The sequence below is a fragment of the Pteropus medius genome, unplaced genomic scaffold (assembly GCF_902729225.1).
Source record: "Pteropus medius unplaced genomic scaffold, Ma_sr-lr_union100, whole genome shotgun sequence".
NCBI classification, from domain to species: Eukaryota; Metazoa; Chordata; class Mammalia; order Chiroptera; family Pteropodidae; genus Pteropus; species Pteropus medius.
Window position 1 is genome coordinate 9690506 of NW_024354911.1, and position 24809 is coordinate 9715314.

At 31.7% G+C, this 24809-nt stretch overlaps 1 protein-coding gene and 1 pseudogene across 3 annotated transcripts in view; one reads left to right on the plus strand and one right to left on the minus strand.

Annotated features, from left to right (window-relative positions):
* Window positions 1-14275, plus strand: part of MDGA2 (MAM domain containing glycosylphosphatidylinositol anchor 2) — a 772964-nt gene extending 758689 nt beyond the window's left edge. For all 3 annotated transcript variants that reach the window (XM_039856637.1, XM_039856638.1, XM_039856639.1), the window contains 2 exons: window positions 8161-8266; window positions 10700-14275. In XM_039856637.1, coding sequence (XP_039712571.1) covers window positions 8161-8266; window positions 10700-10788 — 195 coding nt within the window. In that variant the 3' untranslated portion in view covers window positions 10789-14275. The remainder of the gene's footprint in view (window positions 1-8160; window positions 8267-10699) is intronic.
* A 6670-nt stretch (window positions 14276-20945) lies between these two features.
* LOC120597961 (uncharacterized) lies at window positions 20946-21064 on the minus strand (annotated as a pseudogene).
* Window positions 21065-24809: the final 3745 nt, after the last annotated feature.

A 24809-nucleotide genomic window follows, 5' to 3' on the forward strand; every position in this document is an offset into this window, starting at 1 on the left:
AATTATAATGAGATGCCTCTATTCAAATCATTTTGTAATGGATAAGGATAGTTCGATTATTTGCTTAACCAGTAATAAAGCAAAGTTAAAATTATTATTGTTAATTAATATGTAATTAATAATTAATTAATATGTTTAGATTTATTATATCTATAAATATACAAATTATATATTTATAACATAATTTATATTAAAAATATACTTACATTTACATCTATACTTACGATGTTCTATATCATCAGTTTTAAAGTGCATTCTTAGGCTTTATGTTTGGCTTGGCAGTAATGACCAGAAGTCATGTATCTCTTGTTAGGAAAAAATAAGGTAGATATCTGCAGAACGCACCATTACTGTTGAAATCAGATGATCAGAGGTGCGTTTTATTCTTTGATTCCCTCATCTACTTTTACTCATAAATACTGAGTGTAACTCTTTCTCTCTTATTGAGAAATTATATTTGAATATGTTTTGATTGCATCATCTATATTTCTATCTTTCTATTGACATCTATATCTATGTAGATGCTTCAGAGAATTATAATGTATGTAAGCAACCGTCAGTCAATGAACTGAAATAATTTTGTGTGGTATGATTCTAATACAGAATTCCACATATATTATTCCCAAATTTCCACATGAATATACTCACGAAGAATTAACTTTCTGATTATACAGTATGACTTGCATACTGAGTTTCCTGAATTGCATACATACATTGCGCAACTTTAAACTTGTCATTTCAGTGAGGAAAAGCATTTTAAATAATGATTGTATTTCTTCACATGATTGTATGTGAAGAACAGGTTTTGCACAATTTGAATTCTCTTTTAGGAGACCTAAATTTCAACATTTTCTCCCCAAGTAACTAGATACCATTAATTCTTTCTTCGTGGAAATTAAATCAAATGCATTTTGGAAGTATAGAAGAGAAAAGAAACATAGTTTTATCTCTATAATGTAACAGTAGTTAGAATCATGATAGTACTTTAAAATGTGACATAATTTAACCTATTGAATTAGAGAGCATTTCTTCTCTAAGTGAATATAATTCAGATTTTTTTCATTGCCTACAAATTACATCTTCTAAGCTGACATACATCATATTATAATTGCTATAGTTCCTCATTTTTATATTTGAGAAAAAAATGTTTATTATCAAAGATTTATTTTTATAAACACTTGAAAGTTTGACCAAGGTACATTCTTTAAATTTAATACTTATGCATTTTATGTCTGTTAGCTAGCTCACAGTAGAAAACAATATAAAGAAAAAAGTACCCCTTTAGGTCTTAGTCTAGAAACCATTTATGTGTTTATTAGAATCTATAATTTTTTAATAATAATTCAGATATAATTATAGATGGAGTTCAAAACATAAACAGAACAATGAAATAGATATTTCTTTGTGAGAGTCAAGACAAGTTAAATGCATTCTATGTCTTCTCAAGAGTAAAACTGCTGTGGAAATTAAAAGGAAACTAAGATACTGTTCAGGACCTTTTTCTTCCTGTTCAAAGAAGACCCTGAGGAAGATGACGGGATTTCTCTGGCCTATTGGATTAGATTTCCTGTCATGACAAGACATTACTATAATTCTAGTAATAACTATTACTAATTCTGATTTATTTCCACACAATATATACATCTGCTATACTTATATAGAAATTAATCAACTTGCTTTATTCAGTGACAAACTGTATTATCCATAGTTGTACAGATAAATGTAAATAATAGATTTACAAATCAGTAAACTTTTATTACTGTAATAATTCATTTGGAATACTAAAGGATAAAAAAATTCATAGAAGACAATATTCTAGATATAGGCAGTCCTCTGGATGTATGAAAATTTGACTTTTGATGATTTATATCTTTGCTGCTTAGCCAACTACACACTTACAGTCAACACATTGCCATCAGGTAGGCGGAACACATATTAAATTTCATCAGTCAATAGATCTCTGTCGTTTACCACAAAAGGCTCCCAACACTCCCTCTTAATCTGACCACAAAAGAAGGGTAGAAGTATTCTTCACAATCTCTCTACTTCAGAATTTTTGTCTTTGGCATAAGCCTGCGGCCCACCTTGTGTTTTTGATCAAGGTGCACAGGAAAGGAAAAGAAGGGAAGAAAAAGGAAATTCATAGTAGGAGTATTTAATACTTTAAAGTCAGTAACAGAGGTTTTGAAATGCTATGAGGACCATTCCAGAGAAAGCATTCTTGAAAAGTTTGGGAATAATTTTGATAATATGTTTATTTTAGTTTTGATTTTTTAAAATAATTTTTAATCTTTCAATTACAGTTGACCTATAATATTATATTAGTTTCAGGTGTACAGTGTAATAATTAGACATTTATATAACCTACAAAGTGATCACCTCGATAAATCTAGTACCCATCTGATGCATACATAGTTATTATAATATTATTGACTACATTTCTTACTCTACACTTTACATTTCATGACTATTTTATAACTATCAATTTGTACTTCTTAACCCCTCCCCCTTTTTACACCCACCTCCACCTTCCCTCTCCCATCTGGTAACATCAAAATGTTCTCTGTACCTATGAGTTTGTTTCTTTTTTGTTGGTTTATTTTGTTCTTCAGAGTCTACATGTAAGTGAAATCACATGACATTTGTCTATCTCTATCTAAATCACATGACATGACTTACTCTACCAGCACAATACCCTTTAGCTCCATCTGTGTTGTTGCAGATGGCAAACTTTTATTCATTTTTTTATGGCTGAGTAATATTCCATTGTATATATGTTCCACTTCTTTATCCATTCATCCATTGATGGACACCCAGGTTATATCTGCATAGTAAATAATGCTGCAATGAACATTTGGATGCACACGTTCCTTCAAAGTAGTGTTTTGTGTTTCTTTGCATAAATCCCAGAAGTGGGATAACTGGATCCTTCTTTGTCCCTTGTTATAGTGTTTGATTTAAACTGTATTTTCTCTGGTATAAATATTGCTACCCCAGCTTTTTTTCTTTTTTTGTAGTTGGTTTCTATTTGCATGAAATACCTTTTTTTTAATCTCTTTACTTTCAGTCTGTGTATGTATGTGATTTGAAATAAGTGTCTTTTAGATATGTAAAAGTCTTGTTTTCTTATCCATTTAGTCATCTTATCTTTTGATTGGAGCATATAATCCATTTATATTTAAAGTAATTTTAGTAGACATGTAGTTATTGCCAATATATTTTTCTTCATCTTTGTTTTCATATTTTTTCTTCCTCTTCTTTCTCTTCCTCCTCCTCTTCCTCTTTTTCTTCTTTTCTTCTTAAAAAAGCTACATTAACATTTCTTGTAATACTAGTTCGGTAATGATGAACTCCTTTAGATTTGCCCTGTCTGGGAAGCTCTTTATCTATCCTTCCATTCTAAATGATAGCTCTACTAGGTAGAGCAATCTTGGTTATAGATCCTTACTTTTTATCATTTTGAGTAATTCCTGCCAATGCCTTCTGGCCTGCAAAGTTTCTGTTGAGAAACCAGCTGACAATCTCATGGAAGCTCTCTTGTAGGTAACTGACTGCTCTCTTGCTACTTTTGAGATTCTCTCTTTGTCTTTAACCTTTGTCATTTTCATGATGATGTGCTTGGTGTGGGCCTCTTTGGGTTCATCTTGTTTGGGACTCTCTGTGCCTCCTGGACTTGTATGTTTATTTCTTTTGCCATGTTAAGGATGTTTTCCATCATTATTTCTTCAAATAGGTTTTCAATTCCTTGCTATCTCTCTTCTCATTTTGATACCCTTGTAACGTGAATGTTATTATACTTGATGTTGTCCTCATTTTTTTGGATTTTTTTCTTGTTACTGTTCTGAATGAGTATTTTCTACTTCTTTATCTTCTAAATTGCTGATTAGATCCTCTGCTTCATCTAATCTATTGTTGATTCTCTAATTTATTCTACATTTCAATTATTGTATTCTTCATTTTGGACTGGTTCTTTTTATATATTCTATCTCCATTTTTATGTTTTCTATCTCTTTGTTAAAGTTCTCACTGAGTTCATTTACTGTTCCTCTAAGTTCATTGAGCATCCTTATGACCAGTGTTTTGAACTCTGTATGTGGTAGATTGTTGTCCCTGTGTTTGTTTCTACATATTAGGTAGGGTTTCTATGTCTCCCCATCTTAGTAGAGTGGCCTTATGTAGTAGGTGTCCTGTGAGGCCCAGTGACACAGTCTTCCCTGTTTATCTGAGCTGGGTACTCTAGGTGTGCCCCTTCTGTGAGTTATGTGTGTCCTCCTGTGGTAGTTAAACTTTGATTGCTACTTGTATGTCAGTGAGAGGGATTGACCCTCAGGCTGATTGGTTATGAGGACTAGCTGATGAGGTGCTGACCCTATAAAGAAAGATTCACTTTATCAGGGCTCTGGTGCCTGCCCAGTCTGCCTTTTGCATGTGTCATCCTCAGATGTAACCCTTGATGATGCTTTGGCTAGGACAGAAGCCGGCATGCTTTGGCTAGGACAGAAGCTGGGGCACTAGGCATGCTGGCCCCAGGGCCTCCTGGGAGGGGCCCCACTGCAGGCCAAGTTCAGTCTTGGTTTGTGCCTTGCCCAGGACAACCTGACAAGGGTCACTGAACAATCCACAGATGGCTGCCACCCATGCTAGGCTTAGAGGTGCCTCAAGAGGCCTAGCCTTGAGCTGAGGCCAGCTGCCACTACTGCCAGGCTTGGGGCTTCTCAGTAAGAGGTACAGGGCACACTGAGGCCAGATGCTGCTTATTTTGGGTTTGGATACCTTTGGGAGATTTTAGGAAAGTTTGCAGTATGAGCCAAGATAGGCCTTTCATATGGCAAAGGCACTGGAGGTGGTTTGGGTGGGCCTGCAAGTTGGGTGGGGCAGGATCTCGGAATCACCAGGATGGAATAACCCGTGTTAGCCAAGTTGATGGAGACACAGATATGGTGGCTGCCTGCCTCTACATGCCAGGACAGGGGTGAGATCAACGAAGAGACAATGAATTTTTGCCAGCACTTCTATTTGGAAAAATTTGCCCCTCCAGACTCGCCCTGAAGCCAGACAGCCCAGTTCCTCCCTATAGGTCCCTGTCACTTTTCTAACAGCTGCCCTAGAGCTGAAGCTGAGGGAGTGAGGTCTGTCAGTGAGTGAGTCTATATACCTGGACCCTTTAAGAGGAACATCTGTGACTTCAGCACCCTCTGTCTCATTCAGCCACAAATTCCACTGGGTTTCATGGCCAGAAGTTGTGGAGACTTCTCTTCCCAGCACTGGAACCCTGTGCTGGGGAGCCTGGTGTAAGATGAGACCCCTCATTCGTCTAGGGGAAACTTTGCAGCCGAGACATTCCTACTCATTCTCAACTGCCACAGGCAGGTTTGGGGACCAGCTTATTCCGTTTCTCCACCTTTTTTAGCAGTCTCTAAGTGGCTCTTCTTAAGTCTCCAGCTGTAGGACTTCTATTCAGCTATACTTCAGGTAGTTCTCAATGATAGTTGTTCTATAGTTTTGTTGTGATTGTGATGGGAGGCAAGCACAGCATTTACCTACTCTGCCATTTTGACTGGAACCCCTATTTTTGATTTTTAAATAACCCCATTATTTTATAGTGACTCATCTCCTAATAACAGGACCTTATAGAAAATAACTCTGCACTTTAAATAATAAAATATTGTGGATAATTTTATTTATTCACCTCAATATAGCAAAAATGGAAAAATTCATGAACTCCCAAGCTCATTTCTCCAGCATCCTTTCCAATAAAAGGATTATGACTTCAGCTTCTGTTTAAATTTCAGGTGTGAACATGTGTAGAACATTCCCACCTATCCTTATTAGCCTTTTCATCAACATCTCACTTCCCACACATAGCATATGAGAATGCAATCCTCTTTTCTTTGCCATGGCTATGTTTCAAATCCTGTATTCTACTGTGCAAACAGTATTTTTACTTCCTTTTCCTTCTCACTTCATCTTTTAAAATTAAAACTATTGGTGACTAAGGAGATTTCCTCTTTACCATACCAAAATTTCCTGACTAATAAACATTCTTATTCCTGCTTCATTTTAGAATTAGAAGTTGACTGAGAGGCAGAAATCTATACTTTATTCAATTTGATCCTTTAAAATACCTGCATAAAAGAAAAATTTGTGATGACAGCGCTCCATTTGCATTCAATAAAGTATTAGCCTTGAGGCTAAAGTGGAAATGTTTGATTTTATGGAAAAAGACTCTTATCAGCATGAATCTATGAGTTCTGACTTTCTCCAAGATAACATTTCATTCATGTTGTTATCTTTAGGAGAGAAGACTTAGCATCGCATAACTAAAACTAAGAAGGGGGTGGGAATAACCACTGATTTACTCTAACATTGATTCTCTACCAGGTAAGCAGCATTTATCAAAAAAAAAAAAAAAAAAGGAAAATTTCCAAAAGACTTAAAAACACACAGTTAGGAAAAAAAAAACAATGCTGTCTCATAGATAAGAGTGCTGATAGCAGCAATTTATAATGAACTTAAAAAGCCATGTACTCTAAATAAGTGTGGATAAAAATATTTTAAAATGTATTCATCTCAGCCTTGTTGAGAATAGCTGAAAATAATTTTAATGTCCAGCAATAACAATAAGATGTTTTTAAAATAAATTATGATTATCTCTAAGATGGATTATTCTGCAGCTATTAAGATGACTTCTCCTTTTCTATATTTAGTTTTTAAAATGTTTAATCTACTTTTTTTTAATCCTCACTTGTGATTTAAACAATCTTCTGAGAACTTTTAGCCACTTCCAAGATACCTTTCAAAACAACACCCCAAGTCAAATGTAAGTCATTATTTTCAGACAAAGTAGTTAATGCTTCATTGCTGATTCTGAGGACTGAGCATTCATATACTGCCAACTTAATTCTGAATATTTTAACTTTGTCCTGCCATTTTATTATGATTTCAGTGATACAAGACATTTTGGATGCTTTTCAAAGAAATGGCTTTGGACATTATTAACATACTTATCTCAACAAAGTAAGCAGGAAACCTTCTCTACAGAAACTAAATATAGTAATAAAAACTTCTCAAGTGTTTTTCTCCTTCAAATCATGAAAATTATTTTTACTCTTATGGATTATATTTAAGTGGGAGGAGCAGGAACTCTGTGAAAGTTGATAACTAATTCTTCTGCTTATTAATTAGAGAGTTCAACTGATAAAATTATGATAGCATATCAGAGATCAATGGATCAAAGATTGCTTCTTAAAGGATGCTTAAATTCTCTGAAAATCACAAGTATGCCTTTAAGAAGCTGTATTAAGATGTTATCAAAGACGAACAAAAAGTAAAAACAAAAATTTTGGTATTGATACAAATAGACTTTCACTCCAAATTGTTTCAATAAAATAAGGCTAGAAATTATATAAAAAATGCACATATCAGCTCAATGTTGAAATAGATCTTAATTAAGCTAATTTTTCTTTTGAAAGACCAAGCAAGATATTTCATTTTGACATGTAGATATTTTTTTCTGGGAATATAATCACAAAATCCATAAATTGTCTTTTAGTATAAAAAGGATTAAAAGATTTTGCTGGAAGCAAAGAATAATTGGAGAGTTACAGAGAAAATTCTGAGTCATTTCTGTAAGAATAAAATAATAATAACTATAATTATTATTATAATAATTTGCAAATGATCGAAAAATTTCAAAGTGATGGTAAACTTTTGCTGTGAGCTTCAATAAACATAATACTGAAGAACTCAGAACTGGTGCATTCCTTAAAATATTTCTAGAAAACCAATGTTATGACATATGCCTAGAGAAATTTAAAGGGAATCTATTTCACAGAAATACCTCTCAAACAAAATTTTCCTCACTCCTGAAAATGAAAATTAATATGATTTGTAGTAGTTGTTTTATTATATTATTCAACTAAGCATGGTTTTGTTTTAAAATCAACACAAAGCTTTTGCTGTGAAAAACTAATACTCTGCAAGAAAGATTCCATTATTAGTTTTGTTAAGATAGATTTTTTAAGAACAATTTTGAAGACCGTCAAGAATAAAAGATGCCTGGATTGTTGAAAACTTTAGGTTTCACTACTCAATTTCTCAATAGAAATTGTTCTGCAAATTAAAGCTCTACATTTAGGTTTGTTTCATTCATATTTGTAGCTCATTTTTGAAGGTATTCGAGGTCCTGGCATAGAAGGTGACATTGCTATTGATGATGTATCAATTGCAGAAGGAGAATGTGCAAAACAAGACTTGACGACTAAGAGTAAGTGTCTCTTCTTGGATTGGTTCAATGAGATGTTAAAGTAATGTAATTACTATTTAACTAATATATTCTAATTAAAACAGTTTTATTTTTAGTTTGTTTATTTAGAATTTCTTATACATGAGGCCCTAAAATTTTGAAGATATTTTAAAATCAAAGTATTAAATTTAACCATATGCTTATTTGGCTTAAGATAAAATAAAAGTAATTTTGATTTAAAACTATGTAAAGAAAGTACACTTTGATTTTTAATTAAGATTTCAAAATATTTTTAATTTATATTATTAATTTCAGAGTTTTTTTAAAGCCTTTATTAAAATATTTGGCTAATCTATATACTCAGTACACATTTATAGAGACATACCTATTACTATTCCCCATGTTTATGAAGATATTTCCTAGATCTAGCTTCTGTTAACCTTTTGAACAAGTTCAATCTTGTGATATATATATATATATATATATATATATATATATACTTATATATATATAATATACATATATTATATATAATATATATTATGGTGTATTTTTTTTCTGGTATAATTAATCTCTTTTACCTGCACCACAATCAAATGTTTATTATTGGTTTCACTTTTTTTACTCTGGTTAGAATATTATAGTTTAATGATATATTCAAATTTTATTTTTTACCACAAATCTATTTTTTAATAAAAGAGGTATAAATAAAAATACATAATGTAAAAAGAATCAGAATTATGTATTGAGATGTTTCTTAAAATTCTTAACTTTATATTATCCACTTAAAGTTGAAAAATTTAAAATCATTCCTATTAAAAATTCCTCCAATTTAAGGATTTTCATAGGACTATCTGGAATTTTTAATTTTGTGATCATATAAAGAGGTAACAATCAAACTAAATTTATAAAAATAACTCATAAATTATTTAACACATACAAAATAAGCATAGAAATCCATTCTGTATGTCTAGAGCAAATCAGAGTTTTCATTGAGTATATTTAGTGAGAAATTATATCAATCTAGATGTTGAAAGTTGAATTTGTACAGTTACCCAGTGAGTCCTCGAATGAACTGAACTGACTCCATTTTTAAACATTGTAAAAAGACAAAAACTAAGATTGTGCATAACAATGAGCCATTTTGCTCATAGTCTTACCTTCTTGTCATTACACTTGGCATTTCAAGTAACATATTTATAAAAATTTCTCCCTGTGTCTGGCTAATTTTGCCTTAGAAAACCATTAGCTGTACTCAAATGAGGTACATTTGTCAAATGCACAAAAAAAGCATGCTTCCTCCTCAGAGGGGAATGGGATTTCTATTGAATTTCACAATATGAATCAATGACAGTAACATTATATCATCTGAAGATAGTCAGCATCTTATATAGAAAATTTATATTTTGATAATTTAATCACTGAAAAATATTATAAATTAAATTCAGTTAGTTGAATTAAACTTTCCAAATGAAGAAAGCAAGAGAACATAATTTACTCCCAAAAGGAGAAAGTGGAGTGGTAAAAGTAGCCATGACTATGTCTATAAAATAACTAGGAAAACCCATAGTGACTTTATTATTACACTTTAGAATAATATAGGATATTTTCATAATCAGTTTTCTTAAACTACTAAATCCAGAAATATGTGTGGTTTATTTAAATGAGATATATCTATATGTATTGAAGTAATTTTTGTTTAGCCTCTATAAATCAGGGAAAACAAATTATCCTAATTAAACAAAAATATTCTCTGGTATGAGAAAGTATTCTGTTACATTCGTATCTAACTATCATATAAGTTCATTTTGATGAGTAGTGTTTGAGGAATATTAAATTAATGTTAATTTCTAAGTACAAATCAGATTGGGAGAAGAGATATTTTAGTTAGAATGGACTTCAAAGTGCTTCTAAAAATTACACTAAATAATTATTTACTTAATTTATAGATATTGGACTGATCTAAACATATATAATCTACTATTTACAGTAATTTCTCTACCCATAACAATCTCTTCCTAGTTTTCATCAAGAGTAATTTTTCTTTCAATCTTTAAGCTTAAGCGTTTCTGGAAGCTTAAAAAAAAAGCTGACCTTTAGGATTTTTGAGAATTTTCTATGTATGCATTCTTTCATGTGGCTAGCAGAACTCTGAGGTTGAGCTAAGCCACAAATCTACACAAATATATTCTGAACAAGTTTTTATAGCATTTTATATCAACTTATGTTTGCAAATATGTTTATTTTATCAAATGCCTAACCATATATTCAAGTTATAGTCCTTTCACTTGTCTTGAAAATGAATCTGATGAAATAAAATTTAAAAATTCCAAAAATGTTTACCATATACAAAATTGTTTTATGAGTTCACAAAAGTCGTATTAGTAGTTACATGGAATATTTATTCTCCCTTTTTGTTGTTGTTGTCTTGGCATTTATTTTTCTTGTCTTTAGATTCCGTTGATGGTGCTGTTGGAATTTTAGTACATATATGGCTTTTTCCAGTTATCGTCCTCATCTCTATCCTAAGTCCTCGGAGGTGACCTTATCCTGGCAGAGGCTATAAAAGAAATACCAGGCACTGGCATGAAGAGTCTTTGTAAATGGACATTGAAAAAACAAACTACCAAAGATTCCTCCACTGACTACTGACTCAAAAATAAAATAATAAAAACAAATTTTTTTAAGCACTGGGGATAAAAAGACATCATGGAAGTATAACTTATTCCAAACTATATATAAAAGATAATCTTGACCTGAGTAGAGAAGAGACCTTCAGGTGCTTTTGTGGCTAAAAAGATTACAGCGTTATCTGGTCATCTGGTTGAACTCTGGAAAAAAAAAAAAAAGAGCTATAGAAATTCTTGTCAAAGCACAAAGTCATGGCTGGTTTTGTTTCAAATGAATAGTTTGCTTGTTACCATGGAAATCTAATGGCCTGCCAACAAAAACCTCACTGTAAACAGGGTACGTGAAGAACTGGCATTTATTTTCCTTTCGAGAAGGTTTTACGTAGAGAATTAAATAAATGTAGGCCCTTTTACCTTTGGTTGCTACCCTTCCTTGAAAAGAACCTGAACTCAGAATTATTTAAAACATTCATGTTCCTTCCACCTTATCCCTATCCAGCCTTTATTATTTTTATTCGTTTTCCTCCCATGGCTAAGCTAGATGACTGTATGCTGTCTCTTTTTGCATGCACTACTATCCAGGATGGTAAACCTGGGCTTACATAATACACAGGCTTATCAGAGTTTGCTCGCGGCCACTTGAACACTCAAACTAAGTCATCTGTTCCAATGAAGAAACCAAACCACCATCTTTTATAAATTGCCATGGAAACCAAGTGCCTTCAATGAAACAAGCCTGAATAATTTTCAACTCAGAAGCTTGCACTGTTAAGAGTGGTTTGTGTAAAACTATTTTATAAACAAACTACAGAGTCTAAATGTGCAAATTACAGGCAAGACAACAAAGCTGCTTCTGAAGAAGAAAGGACCGAAGCTGCTGCGTAAGCCCATGCAGACGAGATATTTGTCGTTTGACCTCCTGGACAGCCATGGCCTTTCGGCTTATTGTCCATTAGAAAATAACTTCCACTGAGACCAGACATGGGAGCAACACTTTTTTTTTTCTTCCAGGTTATTAAATGGGTCAACCAGAGCAAAAGGTTAAGATAATACTTAGCGCAGAAGGTGGTAAAACACGAGAGTGATATTTTTTTTTTTTACTCTAACCTCCATTTGAAATGAAATTGGCCCTAGCTTTAGAGGGAAAAAGAAAATATTTGTGATTGCAGTGCATACAAACTCTACAGCGGAACTGGGCCCGAAAATCTGGCTTTATTCTAAACACTGAGGGTAATATGCCTCTGCCCTTTAGTCAGACTCTGTGCAAATTGTGAAATATTATTTTATTATTTTCAAATATTAAAAAACACTTTTACAAAAAAACAAAAACCTGTAAAAATGATTTTGAGCTACCTGAGGACAAATCATAACTTTAACCAGCCAATTTTCCAATGCATTGTAAATTTCACTTAAACCTGTTGGTTATGAAAATTTGAAGATTTTTTTTTCCTTAAATTATCTCAGCTTTTAACTTCATTTAAAAGGACTTTTGTCTAAAGAAGAATATTATTATATTTTCTTTCAACCCCCCAGGATTAAAAAAAAAACTGATTATGCAAGTAATTGGGATATAAGTATTAAATTATAACATTTACAAATATTAATATAAAAAGCACAACAAAATGTAGTGGAAAAATGATACAGTTTGATTTTTAAAAAAAAATTCTGTAGAAATGTTTGTGCAAATTCGGTAATTCAACCTAAAAGATAATTTTACAGTTATGTTCAATAAAGCCTCTTTCCAGGTAAGGTATGAAAAGCGGTATGTGTGTTTGTTGAGCAATGTTCATTTATCACAAAAATGAGACTAGTTATACAATTTATCAATTATGTTACCATGGGATAAATCTTCAGTGCTTCATATACCTTAATGTCTGCAGGAAGAAATTTTAATTGGAATTCCCTGATGCACTCTCCCATATTTGTAATACATGTAAAAAATATGTCAAATCTTTGAAAGTAAAACATGAAACAAATATGAACTTGGAATTTAATGTGTATTTTCATAGTTAAAGAGGGGACCAGTCTGAATATCTAGATAGTGACAGACTTGAGCTAAACCAAGTCCTTTAAATTAAACAGAATAAAAAAATAAATTTCATGACTTATTTGAACAAATCAGGCATATTGAAAAAAATTTGTTTTTAATTATAGTCATCCATTTTATCAAACCAAAGAGATTAAAGTAAACAATATTTGGAGCACTTAACTTAATACTTACTAAATTTTCCTCCACTTCACTTTCATTGTATGTGGCAACTAACCACTTTTTTCTCCTATCTCATACTAGTATATCATCTTTTTAAATTGTTTTTCTGCACACTCATTGCTGGTAATATCAATAAAAAGATTTTAGATATAAAGAGAGGATTAACTCATTACCACCTTCTTTTCATGATCTTTAATTGATTTGAATGAGGATTTGCAAAAAAAAAACGCTAAAAAACGTATATTCAGAATATTTGGATAACATATGTCCTTTCCAGGAGAACAGTCAAGTCTCCTTTTGGCCTAAGTAACCCTACATAAAGAAATTGCTGTAAGTTAAGGTTTCAATCCTACCATTTAACATTAATAAGATATTAAGTCTCTGTAACCTTTCACACACTAAGAATACACAATGTTTCAGAGGTTCTTGAAAATTGGCTGGTACTTCAAAAATTTTTTTATTAAATTTTTGAGAAATTGCTGAGGAGTGCCAAAAACACAGGGCAATCAAAACTGCAAAGCAATCAAATTTATTGATACGGTAATAAATTAAAATATATATCTCAAGTGGGTTCGGGATCATTTATGCAAACCAAAAAACTTAGAATTAGAATCAATGTTTTTCACTCCAGATCAAATGTTTAGTTGCTTTAATCGAAAGTCAATGGATAAAAATGCAAGAAATTTAAAAATGTTGGGATAAGTCAAGTGTAAATTGCGTTAAGTAGTTTCTTCTTTAATATTGATGATAATGACAACTTTAAAGCACTTACCTGTTTACCCACTGCCTTCCTTTTCCTAATTTTTTTTTGTGTTTATTATGAGTTGAACTCACCAACATATTTCCCTTTTTCTTTTTTTATAATACATTTTAAGTGTAATTGATGTTAATTTTTGTTGTTGTTCTTTTATAGGAAGGCATCAGGCAATGGAGATTTTAATTTTCTGGGAAAAAGATTATACTACGTAATCTCCTACTGCCAGTAATTGATCCCTGATTAGTTAGGAGCATTACTTTGTGTCATCAGTTCAAAGATGCTTGTTTCTCTACATTTTAATATCTCTGCAATCGGGCATATTTTAATGATAAACGACAGCATTTCTGTGTACTGATGTTATAAAATAATAGTGCATCCCAAAACTGATGGCACCTTACATATTGAAATTCAATAAAGTTTCTAGAAGTGCCAAATCATGCCTAATTTTATTACTTTTTAATAGTAATAATTGCCCCATCATATTTGTAGGGTTTATATTAAACTCATTGACTGCATTATTTAAAAAAAACAATTTTTATTTCTTGCTTTTTAAAAATCTGAGTTTCTTTTGCATACATGATATACATATCTAGCCCTGCTTTTTTTCCCCTTTTTTTCTGCTACCTATTTTTTAGTTCCGTTATGAATCACAATAAGCTATGTATCCCTGGTTTAAAATGATTTTTTTCAGTTTCTTGTGGCTCATGGTACTTAGTAGGTTAGAAGTTTGGCCTGCTATTAAATTTTCTTTAAGAGACTTGAAAGATGCATGGTACACCACAAGTCATGCAATAGGCTGAATTAATGGTACTTCATTTCACATATGTCACAGAATTAGCTTTGGCATGGCAATAAAGTATGATAATTATAATAATCAGAATTACAAACCAGATAGTCAGTTATAATATGTTACAAATAGTAAAAATAATCCCATTCTTTACTTTTATATTTTAAAATATGACACAGTATGAATGACAATTGTACTAACTTTTTATCAAACATGCATTTTTATTTTACAGACTTTATAATAAACTTATCTGTCAAAATATGTTATTTGAAGAACAATTAATTAATTTAGTTCTATGCTTAAGACTGTATGAAACTGGCTGTGGTATTTTTCATTATCTGTTTTTTATTTTTTATTTTTTGGTTATCGATTTGAAAGATGGAGACAATTAATCTGATTTTGACAGAGTGATTTCAATGGATTATTTTGAATGCATGTTCTTTATCAAAATACTTTTTTTTTAAATGTGCCTTTCAATGATCAGGGCCTCTCAACAGACATTTAAACTGGAAAAATTTTACTCCCTATTCATTCTCTTCTTGGTTGATGACTACTTCTTACTAATTGCTTCGTCTGTGTCTCAACAAAGCAGAAGGTATACTCTTCTTGCAACTGGGTAGTTGATGTCAATGAGGAGTTATTACATTTTCTGTGAAAACAATAAATTCATAGGGTTCAATCCCAAGCTATTGCCCTTCCTACAATGTTCCCTTTGTAGCTAACTAGTTTAATTAGTTTTCTTAGTGCTTATTTTTAAAAAGCAATGTCTCTGGCATTTTCTACTTTAGCTTAGAAGAAAAGCTACCACTGAATGATCACATCTTTTTCAAATCTAATATAAAAACTTCTTTGCTGAGTATCCATAATATTTATAAATAAATATGTATGTTATTACATAGAAAAAGTAAGACTTAAAGACTGGAAATTTTAATGTGAAATATGTCAATTCAGAATCAATCCATCATATGTTCATGTCTGCTTAGAAACAGAAGTGAAAGTTAGGGAGAGATAAATATTCCATGTATTTGTATATGGACTACTTTATTGACATTATTAATATAAAGCTTAATAAGTTATGAGTGGTAATTGCACTACCCTGAATCCACATCGAGTATATTAAAAGTAAGAAAATGGAATTCAAAATTTTGAGTAGGGCAGAGGTTAAACTCTGAGTAGAAATTGAAATCATTTTCTCAAGGGAATATTTACAACTGATTGAATTTAATTTCAATTGTACTAATTTTCCATGAGTTGAGCTAAAATGTATTCTTATTTTTCAATAAAATGATGAAAAATTCTATGAAATAGGGATTAGCTTGTTAGTTTCATTTGTTTTCCTATGGCTCTTAATTGTTGTCCTGGATTTCCAGGGTATCACTTTTATTTCTTGAATCTCATCAGTATATTTAAATGTATAAGTTTAATCAAATATACATTGTGTTAAATTTATATTGAATATTAGTTACATTTTAGATCGCAAAGTTTAGATTTAACTTACTTTTTCCTTTTGATATTTTCCTTCTGCTAAATAGTTTCAGATAGCTGTATGTTATTTTCCCTTGGATTTTCTTTCAATAAATAAAATTATGTTAAATACTCTATTAGTGTTTTGGGGAAATTTCTGCTGTCAATAGAGCACTTAAGTTAGAAACAGAAAGATATTTAAATGGCAATTATATTTGCAAATTAAGATGAAAATGCATGATTTCTCTCACTGTTAAAAAGCTTTTATAGACTCAACACTGCAGTGAAGCACAATTAGCCCATTAAAGATATGTGTTGGTTTTTACATCCTTTGTGAGGGATCATTTATAACATTGTGTTAAACAAGTAAGCACTAAAATCTTCCTGAATGAACTGTGATTTAAGAATTACGGCTCAATTTAGTAATGCTGGTCTTCTGTATAATAAGTGAAATAACTGACTATAGATTAACAACTCTAATGTTATTGAGGCTGATAATTTTAATCACATATTTCATGGGGGCACTGTCAGCTAAATGTGGGTCTTCTGAGAGAAACAATACTGCTTGACAATGATTTGAGTGAACTAAAGCATAAATAGAATTCTAAAAATTAACTCAGTTATTGTTGTTTTCCTACGGCATATTTAGCTTAGTTTTCTCTTTGTCTTTGGTATTATATCTGTAAATATATCACTGAAATTTTGGAAATGCAAATACAATTAACATTAACAAACCTATTAACTATGTTTAAAAATCAATGCAACTACCCCCAATTACATGTTAAAGTACTGTTTATTCTCCATAAGCTGTTTAGTCAAATTAAGGATTTTACCATATTTGATTTCTTATAGCACTCATATTCCTTCAAAGTATTATTTAGTTATCTGCATTTCCGCTTCCCAGTTGATATTGTAACCTTCTCCATGGCAAGGACTATGACTTTTTACAAGTGTAAGAACTTCCAATTTAGCTAGATTCTATAGAGATTATTGAATTAATGATTACTGAATTAATATATGATTTAAAGCTATATTTAGAACAGACTTATTTAATGAAGCCAGGCATTGAGCAGCAACGTCACTTTCAGTTATAAAATCAATGAAATTTTACGGACAGAAGATAATTTCTGTACACTGAGAAAAATGAGTCAACGCTACTGAAACATCAGTTTAAGCATTTGCAACAACTTTCTGGCACTTCTGAGTTTAACAGAAAACGATTATATTTCTTAATAAAAGGGCAAATGCTGTTAATGTTTTTGCAAATAATCATTATATGATTAAACGAAGGAAAATGAGACTAATTCTGCATGTTTTGTGTTAGATACCATTATTATATATGAGAATAATGCTATATAGACTATTATGCTTAATTTTACATTAGACAGATCATATGAGATCTAGCTAAATTCAAAGACTTAGGTCCTTTTTAGAGTTTATTGTAGTATATATTTCTTGGAATCCTATGATCCATTAAATTTGAAATGAAGTATATTTAAAAATGCAAATATGTTTAAAGTTGTATAATAATTTGATTTATAAAAAATTATAAAAATAAGATTTTTATTTACTAGGTAATATTTTAGGTAGCAAAAACTAGATTCTTACACACAGAACAAGATAATAAGAAACAAATTAATTTTCAAAATGGGAAACTTTTGATCAGAGAGGACTATTAATTTGTGCTATTTTATTTTGTTTTTGCTTTGAATTATATGTTTTAATTTCTGCAATTAATACAAACAGGCCAGTGAGCCCAAAATAAAAGTTTTCACAGTGTTGATATGTGGCAACCACATAATAATTAATTGTTAAGTAAATAAAAAAAATAAGTAGTACAGCCAACTATAATTTTTTAATAAAATAAACATACATATTTACTTTTGCATTGATTTAGTTTTTGACAATATTATGAACAAGACTGGGATTTTGCATACAGTCAAAAGGACTTCCTATGTTAAAGTTTCTGAGGGTATGGAAGGTATCCATTATAAATCAACATCCCTCACTAAGGCTTGCAATTCCTCACTCAGCAGTCCATTCTTTCATGCTTAGTGTTGCTTTCTCTATTTAATCTTTCAAACTATAAATACTCCCATAAGGGAAACATATTAGTCTATAATATTTGGAGTTAATATTTTATCAAATCACAGTCTTTAAATAACTAGCAAAATTGACTGAGAAAACACTGGACCTACACTAGAAAGAAAAGGAAGGAGAAGCATGAGAAAAGAGGAGGTATAGTATTTCAAAGACTGCATTCATTTCACAATTTTCCAGAGGGCAAGTGCATATTACATATCTAGTACATAAAACATAGAATAAGAGGAATGTCAGGCTGTCAGATACATGGAAAGGTTCAGAGAACAAAATGATAGAACTTCTACGACAGAAACATAAACAACTAGGTCACAGGAGACCATAGGAATAGATGTGGATAATGCATTTAAAAATGAAACTAAACAAAATGGAGTGTTCACATTAATAAAAAGGAAGAAAAGGAAAATTACATAACCGAATGCATTTTGAGAGATGCATAATCTAAAATATGAAAATAAAATATTTAGATCAAGCTACACACACACACACATATACACATACACACACAAATATTTTACCGCATACTCCTCTTGCTTTCTCTTTTTTCCTTTGCAGTGACTATGGTTGCAACCTGGCTGTCCACTTTCTCCTGGTTATGTAGATTCACATGTGTAGGTTAGTCTAAATTTTCTTTACAGACGTACCAAGCAGGTTCCTATCTCAGACTGCCTCTGTTCACACTCTTTCTCCACCACTTTCTCATATACTTTTAGTCAACTTATTGAATGTCCCTAACAATGCAGTTTCCTTTCCTGTAAAATAGGGATGTTAATAACAATAATAGGATATTTCATAGAATTGTCGGGAGGCTCAAATGACATAAACTATGTAAAACATTTAATTTCCTAGAGCATAGCAAGCACTAATGAGCACTAACTTTTTATTGATATGCTTGCTATTCTTGAGAAAGAAGCAGGGTAAAGTTGAGGATCTTAATGTCTATTATAATGCATGTGTGCCAAATTTGGAAATGAGCATTTTCAAATTATTTTCACTTTCCCTTATAAGCTTACTTCAAGCCCATGCATATGAACACATTCCATTTATATAATGATTTATTGTTTTTAAATTGTTTTCACACACATCATTTCATCTGTTCTGACCCATAATGATTAGTGATTTATGCATGAGGTAAGTGAGTCTAGGTGTGATAGATGACTTCCAGTCCTCTTTCCATCACCCTGTCTCTCACAGCACATACACGGGCACCTTTTTACAGTGTGACTAGAACTGAAAAGAACAGTGTTTAATAAGCAATGTCTTTTGTATGTTATTACCCAGTGAACTTCCATACTATATCAAATGTAAAACAACATTATTTTATGTATATATTTTTATTTTGATTGCAAGATACCATCAGTTACAACAAGGAGTCCTATTTCAGAGATGTTAAATTGTGAAAAAAAAATCTTAAGATTAATGGAATATAACATCATTTATAATTATACTATATATTTCATTTGTACCTCATAGGAAACTTGCTTTGGGAATATAATGCAGTTGGACTCTGACTTTAATGCGCATCAAAATCTCCTAGAATGGTTGTTGAAAATATGAAACTCAGAGTCTTGGCACATGAGGTTTTGATTCAATAGAGCTAGGAAGACATAGGTTTTTAAACCAAGCCCCTAAATGATTCTGATATTTGTGATCAAACAACCACAATTTGATAAAGATTTGTGTAGTGGGAAGAATGTAAGTCCAAATCCTGATTTCTACCACGAGTAGCTGTGTGACCTTGAATGGATGGTTTAAAATCTCTATGCTCTAGTGCTCCTGGAGACACTGCGGTGAGCTCTAGTGTCTGACTATTAGGATTCTTCATTATGTAATCTCCGTCAGCTCCCTTCTCTGTAAAAGGGAGTATCTACTTAATGAGCTAACATATGTAAAACATTTAGAACATTACTGGCATTTAAAAAGTATCACATACATCTTTGCTCACATGTAAAAATAGATGGTAATAATAACACCCACCTTATGATGTCATGATTACTAAATGAGACAACGTGTATCAAGTATTTGGCAAGGAGAAAAATATTTTTATTTATTTATTTATTTGTTTATTTTTACTATTGGCTTAATAAAATAACATCTTTCAAAATAAGTTTTTAAAAATTTTTTCTCATGGCTAACTCTAATTTCCTTTTTCTTGTTTTATCTTGAAAATAGACAAGAATTTTCTACACTATTTAATTTTCTTAATGATCCGACATAAAATGTATTAGCCCCCAAATGAAGTAAGCTCTCTGACGTTACTTTAAAATGTAGATTATTTTTTGAATTTTAGGATATAAATATTTTAGGCAAATATTTATAATTTTTTTTTAAATTTTAAGATATAAAAATAAGTTAGAAAAAGTAGACCAGTTTTAGTGAATGAGCACAAGTTTGGCATTCTTCAAAAGTTATCATTGAGATTTACATATGTGTTTATATTCCAGACAGAAATGCTGCTCATTTTTTTAAGCTATTATTTTGAGGTAATTTTATATTCACATGCAGTTGTAAGGAAGACTATAGAGGCATCCCATGTACACTTTACTCAGTTTCTTCCGTGATAACATCTTGTAATTGTGTGTGTACTTAGTTCTAAGCATTTTTATTACATCTATATGTACACATATTCACCATCACCACAGTTAAGACACACAATTCAATCACCACAAGAACTCCTTTAGTGTTGCCTTTTCTAAATTTATTTATTTATTTATTTTTTAGGCGAGGCAACCCTTGGTTGACCTCACAGATTGCACCTACAGCATCTGGTCTTCCTATGTGGTCTCCCATCCAAATACTTACCAGGCCTGACCCCGCTTAGCTTCCAAGATCAGACGGGATCAAGTTTGTTCAAGGTGGCATGGCTGTAGACTAGTGTTGCCTTTTTTATAACTACATCTACTTCTCTCCTGTCTCCCCCATCCCACACACACACACACACACACACACACACCTACTCCATACTTCTGGCAACAACTAATCTTTCTCCATTTCTACATTTATGTCATTTCGAGAATGTTATATAAATTCAACCATATACTATGTAAGTTTTGAGTACTGACTTTTACACTCAGCAACTTGGAGATTTATCCAAGTTGTGGCATGTATTAATAGTTTATACTTCTTTATTACAGAATAATATTGTGCAGTATAGATGTATTGCAGTTGGTTTACCTATTTACCCACTGAAGGACATCGGGGTTGTTTGCAGTGTAGGGCTATAGCAAATAAAGCAGCTGAGAACAGTCATTTACAGATTGTTGTATAAATGTAGGTTTTCATTTCCAAGGTAAATGTTCAGGAGTGGAATTACTGGGTGATATGGTAATTATATACTTAGTTTTATAAGAAACTGTCAAATTGCTTTCCAGAGCATATATACCATTTAACATTCCCACCAGAAATATATGAGTGATCCGATGTCTGTGCATTTTCACCAACATTTGGTGTTGTCACTACTTTTCTATTCAACTATTCTAATAGGCGTGTAGTGATATCTCACTGTGGTTTTGCATTTTGCTAGTGGCTAACGATGTTGAACATCTTTTCATTTGTCATCTGAATATTTTCTTCTGTAAAATGTCTAGTCAAGTCCTTTTCCTGTTTTCTAATAGGATTTTTTTTTTTTTTACTGTTGAGTTTTGAGAGTTATTTTCATATTCTACACATAAGTCATGTGCCCGATATGTGGCTTTTAAGTAGTTTCTCCATACCTATACCTTGTCTTGTCATCCTCTTCACATGGTATTTTGCAAAGCAAAAGTTTTTAGTTTAATGAGGTCCAATATATCATTATTTTTTAGTATGTTTATAGTGTTAAGTCTATGAACTTGTCTAGCTGCAGATATTAAAGATTTTTTCTCTGTTATTTTTTTAAAATCAATGTTATTCTTATCTTAAGATGAAAATTAGACAAATTTTAACTCATTATAATGTTAGGTACATTTATTTTAGGTCAAAAATACTGATATTTTCTCAGAACAACAATAGAAGATATAAAATAAAGAAATATATGAGACAAACAATATCTAAAATATCTAAATAAAATTTGATTAAATTTTAGATATTAAATTTAGATATTAAGTCTAAACTTAGAATGTTACATTTATAGTTATATGATAAGGCATGACCACTCCACAAAAACTTTCCTCTAAGAAGAAAGTTGCCTCTCTTTATCCCAAAACACACCCAAAGATTACTGCTTTTAATTTTTCAAATTCTTCTTTAATTCTGCTTATAGGAATTAAATCATGGAAAATCAGACTGTTATGCAAATAACCATATATAATGATGCAAAAATAAAATTGAAAACAATCTAGACGCCCACCAGTAAGAGAATGATTAAATAAAGCATGATCGTGCTCTTCTCCTATCTACTCCAGATTAGAACTGCAGTGCAGCCTGACAACTGCCAATGGTGTGAGGCATTTCTTCAGGAGCCAGGGCTTACCCACTCACTACAGGTCAAAAGTGCCAGAAATTAACACCACCTCAACCAGCCCGCTAACTGCCATGCACCAGCAGCCCTTAACAGATGCTTAATGGCTCAGCTTTCTCACTCTGAGGGAGAAAACTCCGAGATGCCTGTTCTACAAACTACCAGAGTTTCCCAGTGGGACCGAGTTTGTTGTCCACAGGGGTCTTTGGATTAAAAGCAATTCTTTAATGAATGCCTTTCCTTCTTTTTATCACTTCCTTGTACTCCTATTAGAATTTCCTGGAATCATCTTCCAGATAAAATATTGCACCAAAACTTTGTCTCAAAGACTGCCTCTGAGAGAACCAAACTAAGACAATGGTTTATTCATAGAAGAGACAGGAATTATTTTTTAAATGTGCTCAAACATTTTTAACATAAATATATCTATTATATATTGTTAGGTTCAAAACATATATAACATTACATGTAGTCTTGAGATATTTATAAAAATATGTACACCCAAGCTGCTAAATTCTTTCTGTCTGGTATGTATGGTTTAGCAGAGTTTCGTATTCTGTTTTATTCCTGGATTCTTAATTTTTTGACATTAAACACATATTAATTTATAGTCCTGAAAAAAAAAAAAAGCTGAGGAAAGAAAAAGAAGAAAATGGCTCAGCGTAAGAAAAATTTTCCTTTGGGTTTCTTCTTGTTCAAAAGTGGATCTTCCCTAGATTTTGCTGGCCTAGAAAATATAGCTTTAGGCATCCTACATGATAACATAAGAAAGTGAGGAGAACGACTGTGTCTGCCTGGGGAGGTATTAGGGATGTGCTGGGATAGTGAAACAGAATAATTATCAAGAGCAAAATATCACTTAATGTTGCACTTTGGCAAAGGAAATCAGGTAAGATTGTAAAGTCAAAGTTCACTCTACTTAATGAGGCATCAAAGTTTAGGTAAGAAATATTTAATTTAAAAAAGCGAAAATCTTGTTTGTATGTTAATGAAAATGATATATGTACACTAATTATGAATAATAATGAAGAGTTTACATGTCAGGGGAAATATGCAGAATTTCTGTTTTAGAATATAATGTATGTGTTCTTCAAGACTATTTTTTCACTTTCATCTTTTCCCTTTTGTACACTAATTATTCGTTGCTCTCAATTATAGTCTTTCAACTGTATTTATTTGTTCTGGAAAATAGCACACTGTACGTGAAAGTAGTCTCCATCACAATGAGTGAATTTCTTTTCATCTTTGGCCCAGTTAGCTCTGTTGATTTGACCATGTGCAAATGAGGACCGTCCTGCAAATTCAAACCTCATCCTAATTAGCCACACATAGAGAGATGAACTCCATGGACACACACTGATAGTCTCAGACAAACATCTGACCAATGCTTGTTATTAGTCAGCAATGAGACTAAGATTATGTGCTGAACTGATGGTTTTCATTATCACAACTGAATAAAAATTTTCAAAACCTTGTTTTTCATTGGTGTATTAATAGCGCTGTTTCTCCAGTGTTCCTTATATCTAAAGTGGTATCAACAGTCATTATAATATTAAGCCAAAAATCTGGGAATCAATCTTGATCCTTTTCTATTCTTCATCTCTTATATTTAATTTATTATCACATCTTGTTGATTTTTGTCTCAGGAATACATTTTGAATCTATCTATTTGCTACCATTTCTAATAGCACTACCATAGACAGAGTTACCATGAACTTTTGTTAGGATACTGCTCTAGTTTCTCACTGTAGACTCCTATACTACCACCCACTGTCATTCTTTACCTTGTAGTTTATATGATTATCTTAAAATACAAATACAAGTTCACTCTCCTTCTTAAAGTTCTTTAATGGCTTACCACCACTTGCCAAATAAAACTTGAATTCCTTAAAGAAGAAAAAAAAACTTGCATAATTTGGCTGCTTCTCATTCATCCAGCTTCATCTTCCCTTTTCACTAAGGGGGAGGGGAATATTCCCCAGTAGCTATTATGTTACCTAATCTAAAGTTGGCACTCATCAAATTAAGATGAGAGAATAGATGATTATTTTACCACTCTCCCTTTTGCTCATGTTGCTTCAGACACAGCTTTTCTTCACTTTCTCCAATGTTGCCTGCATATTCAGGGCCTTTGTGTCTGCTTTTCCCATGTCTCAAGTATTCAAAGCCCCTTACTCCT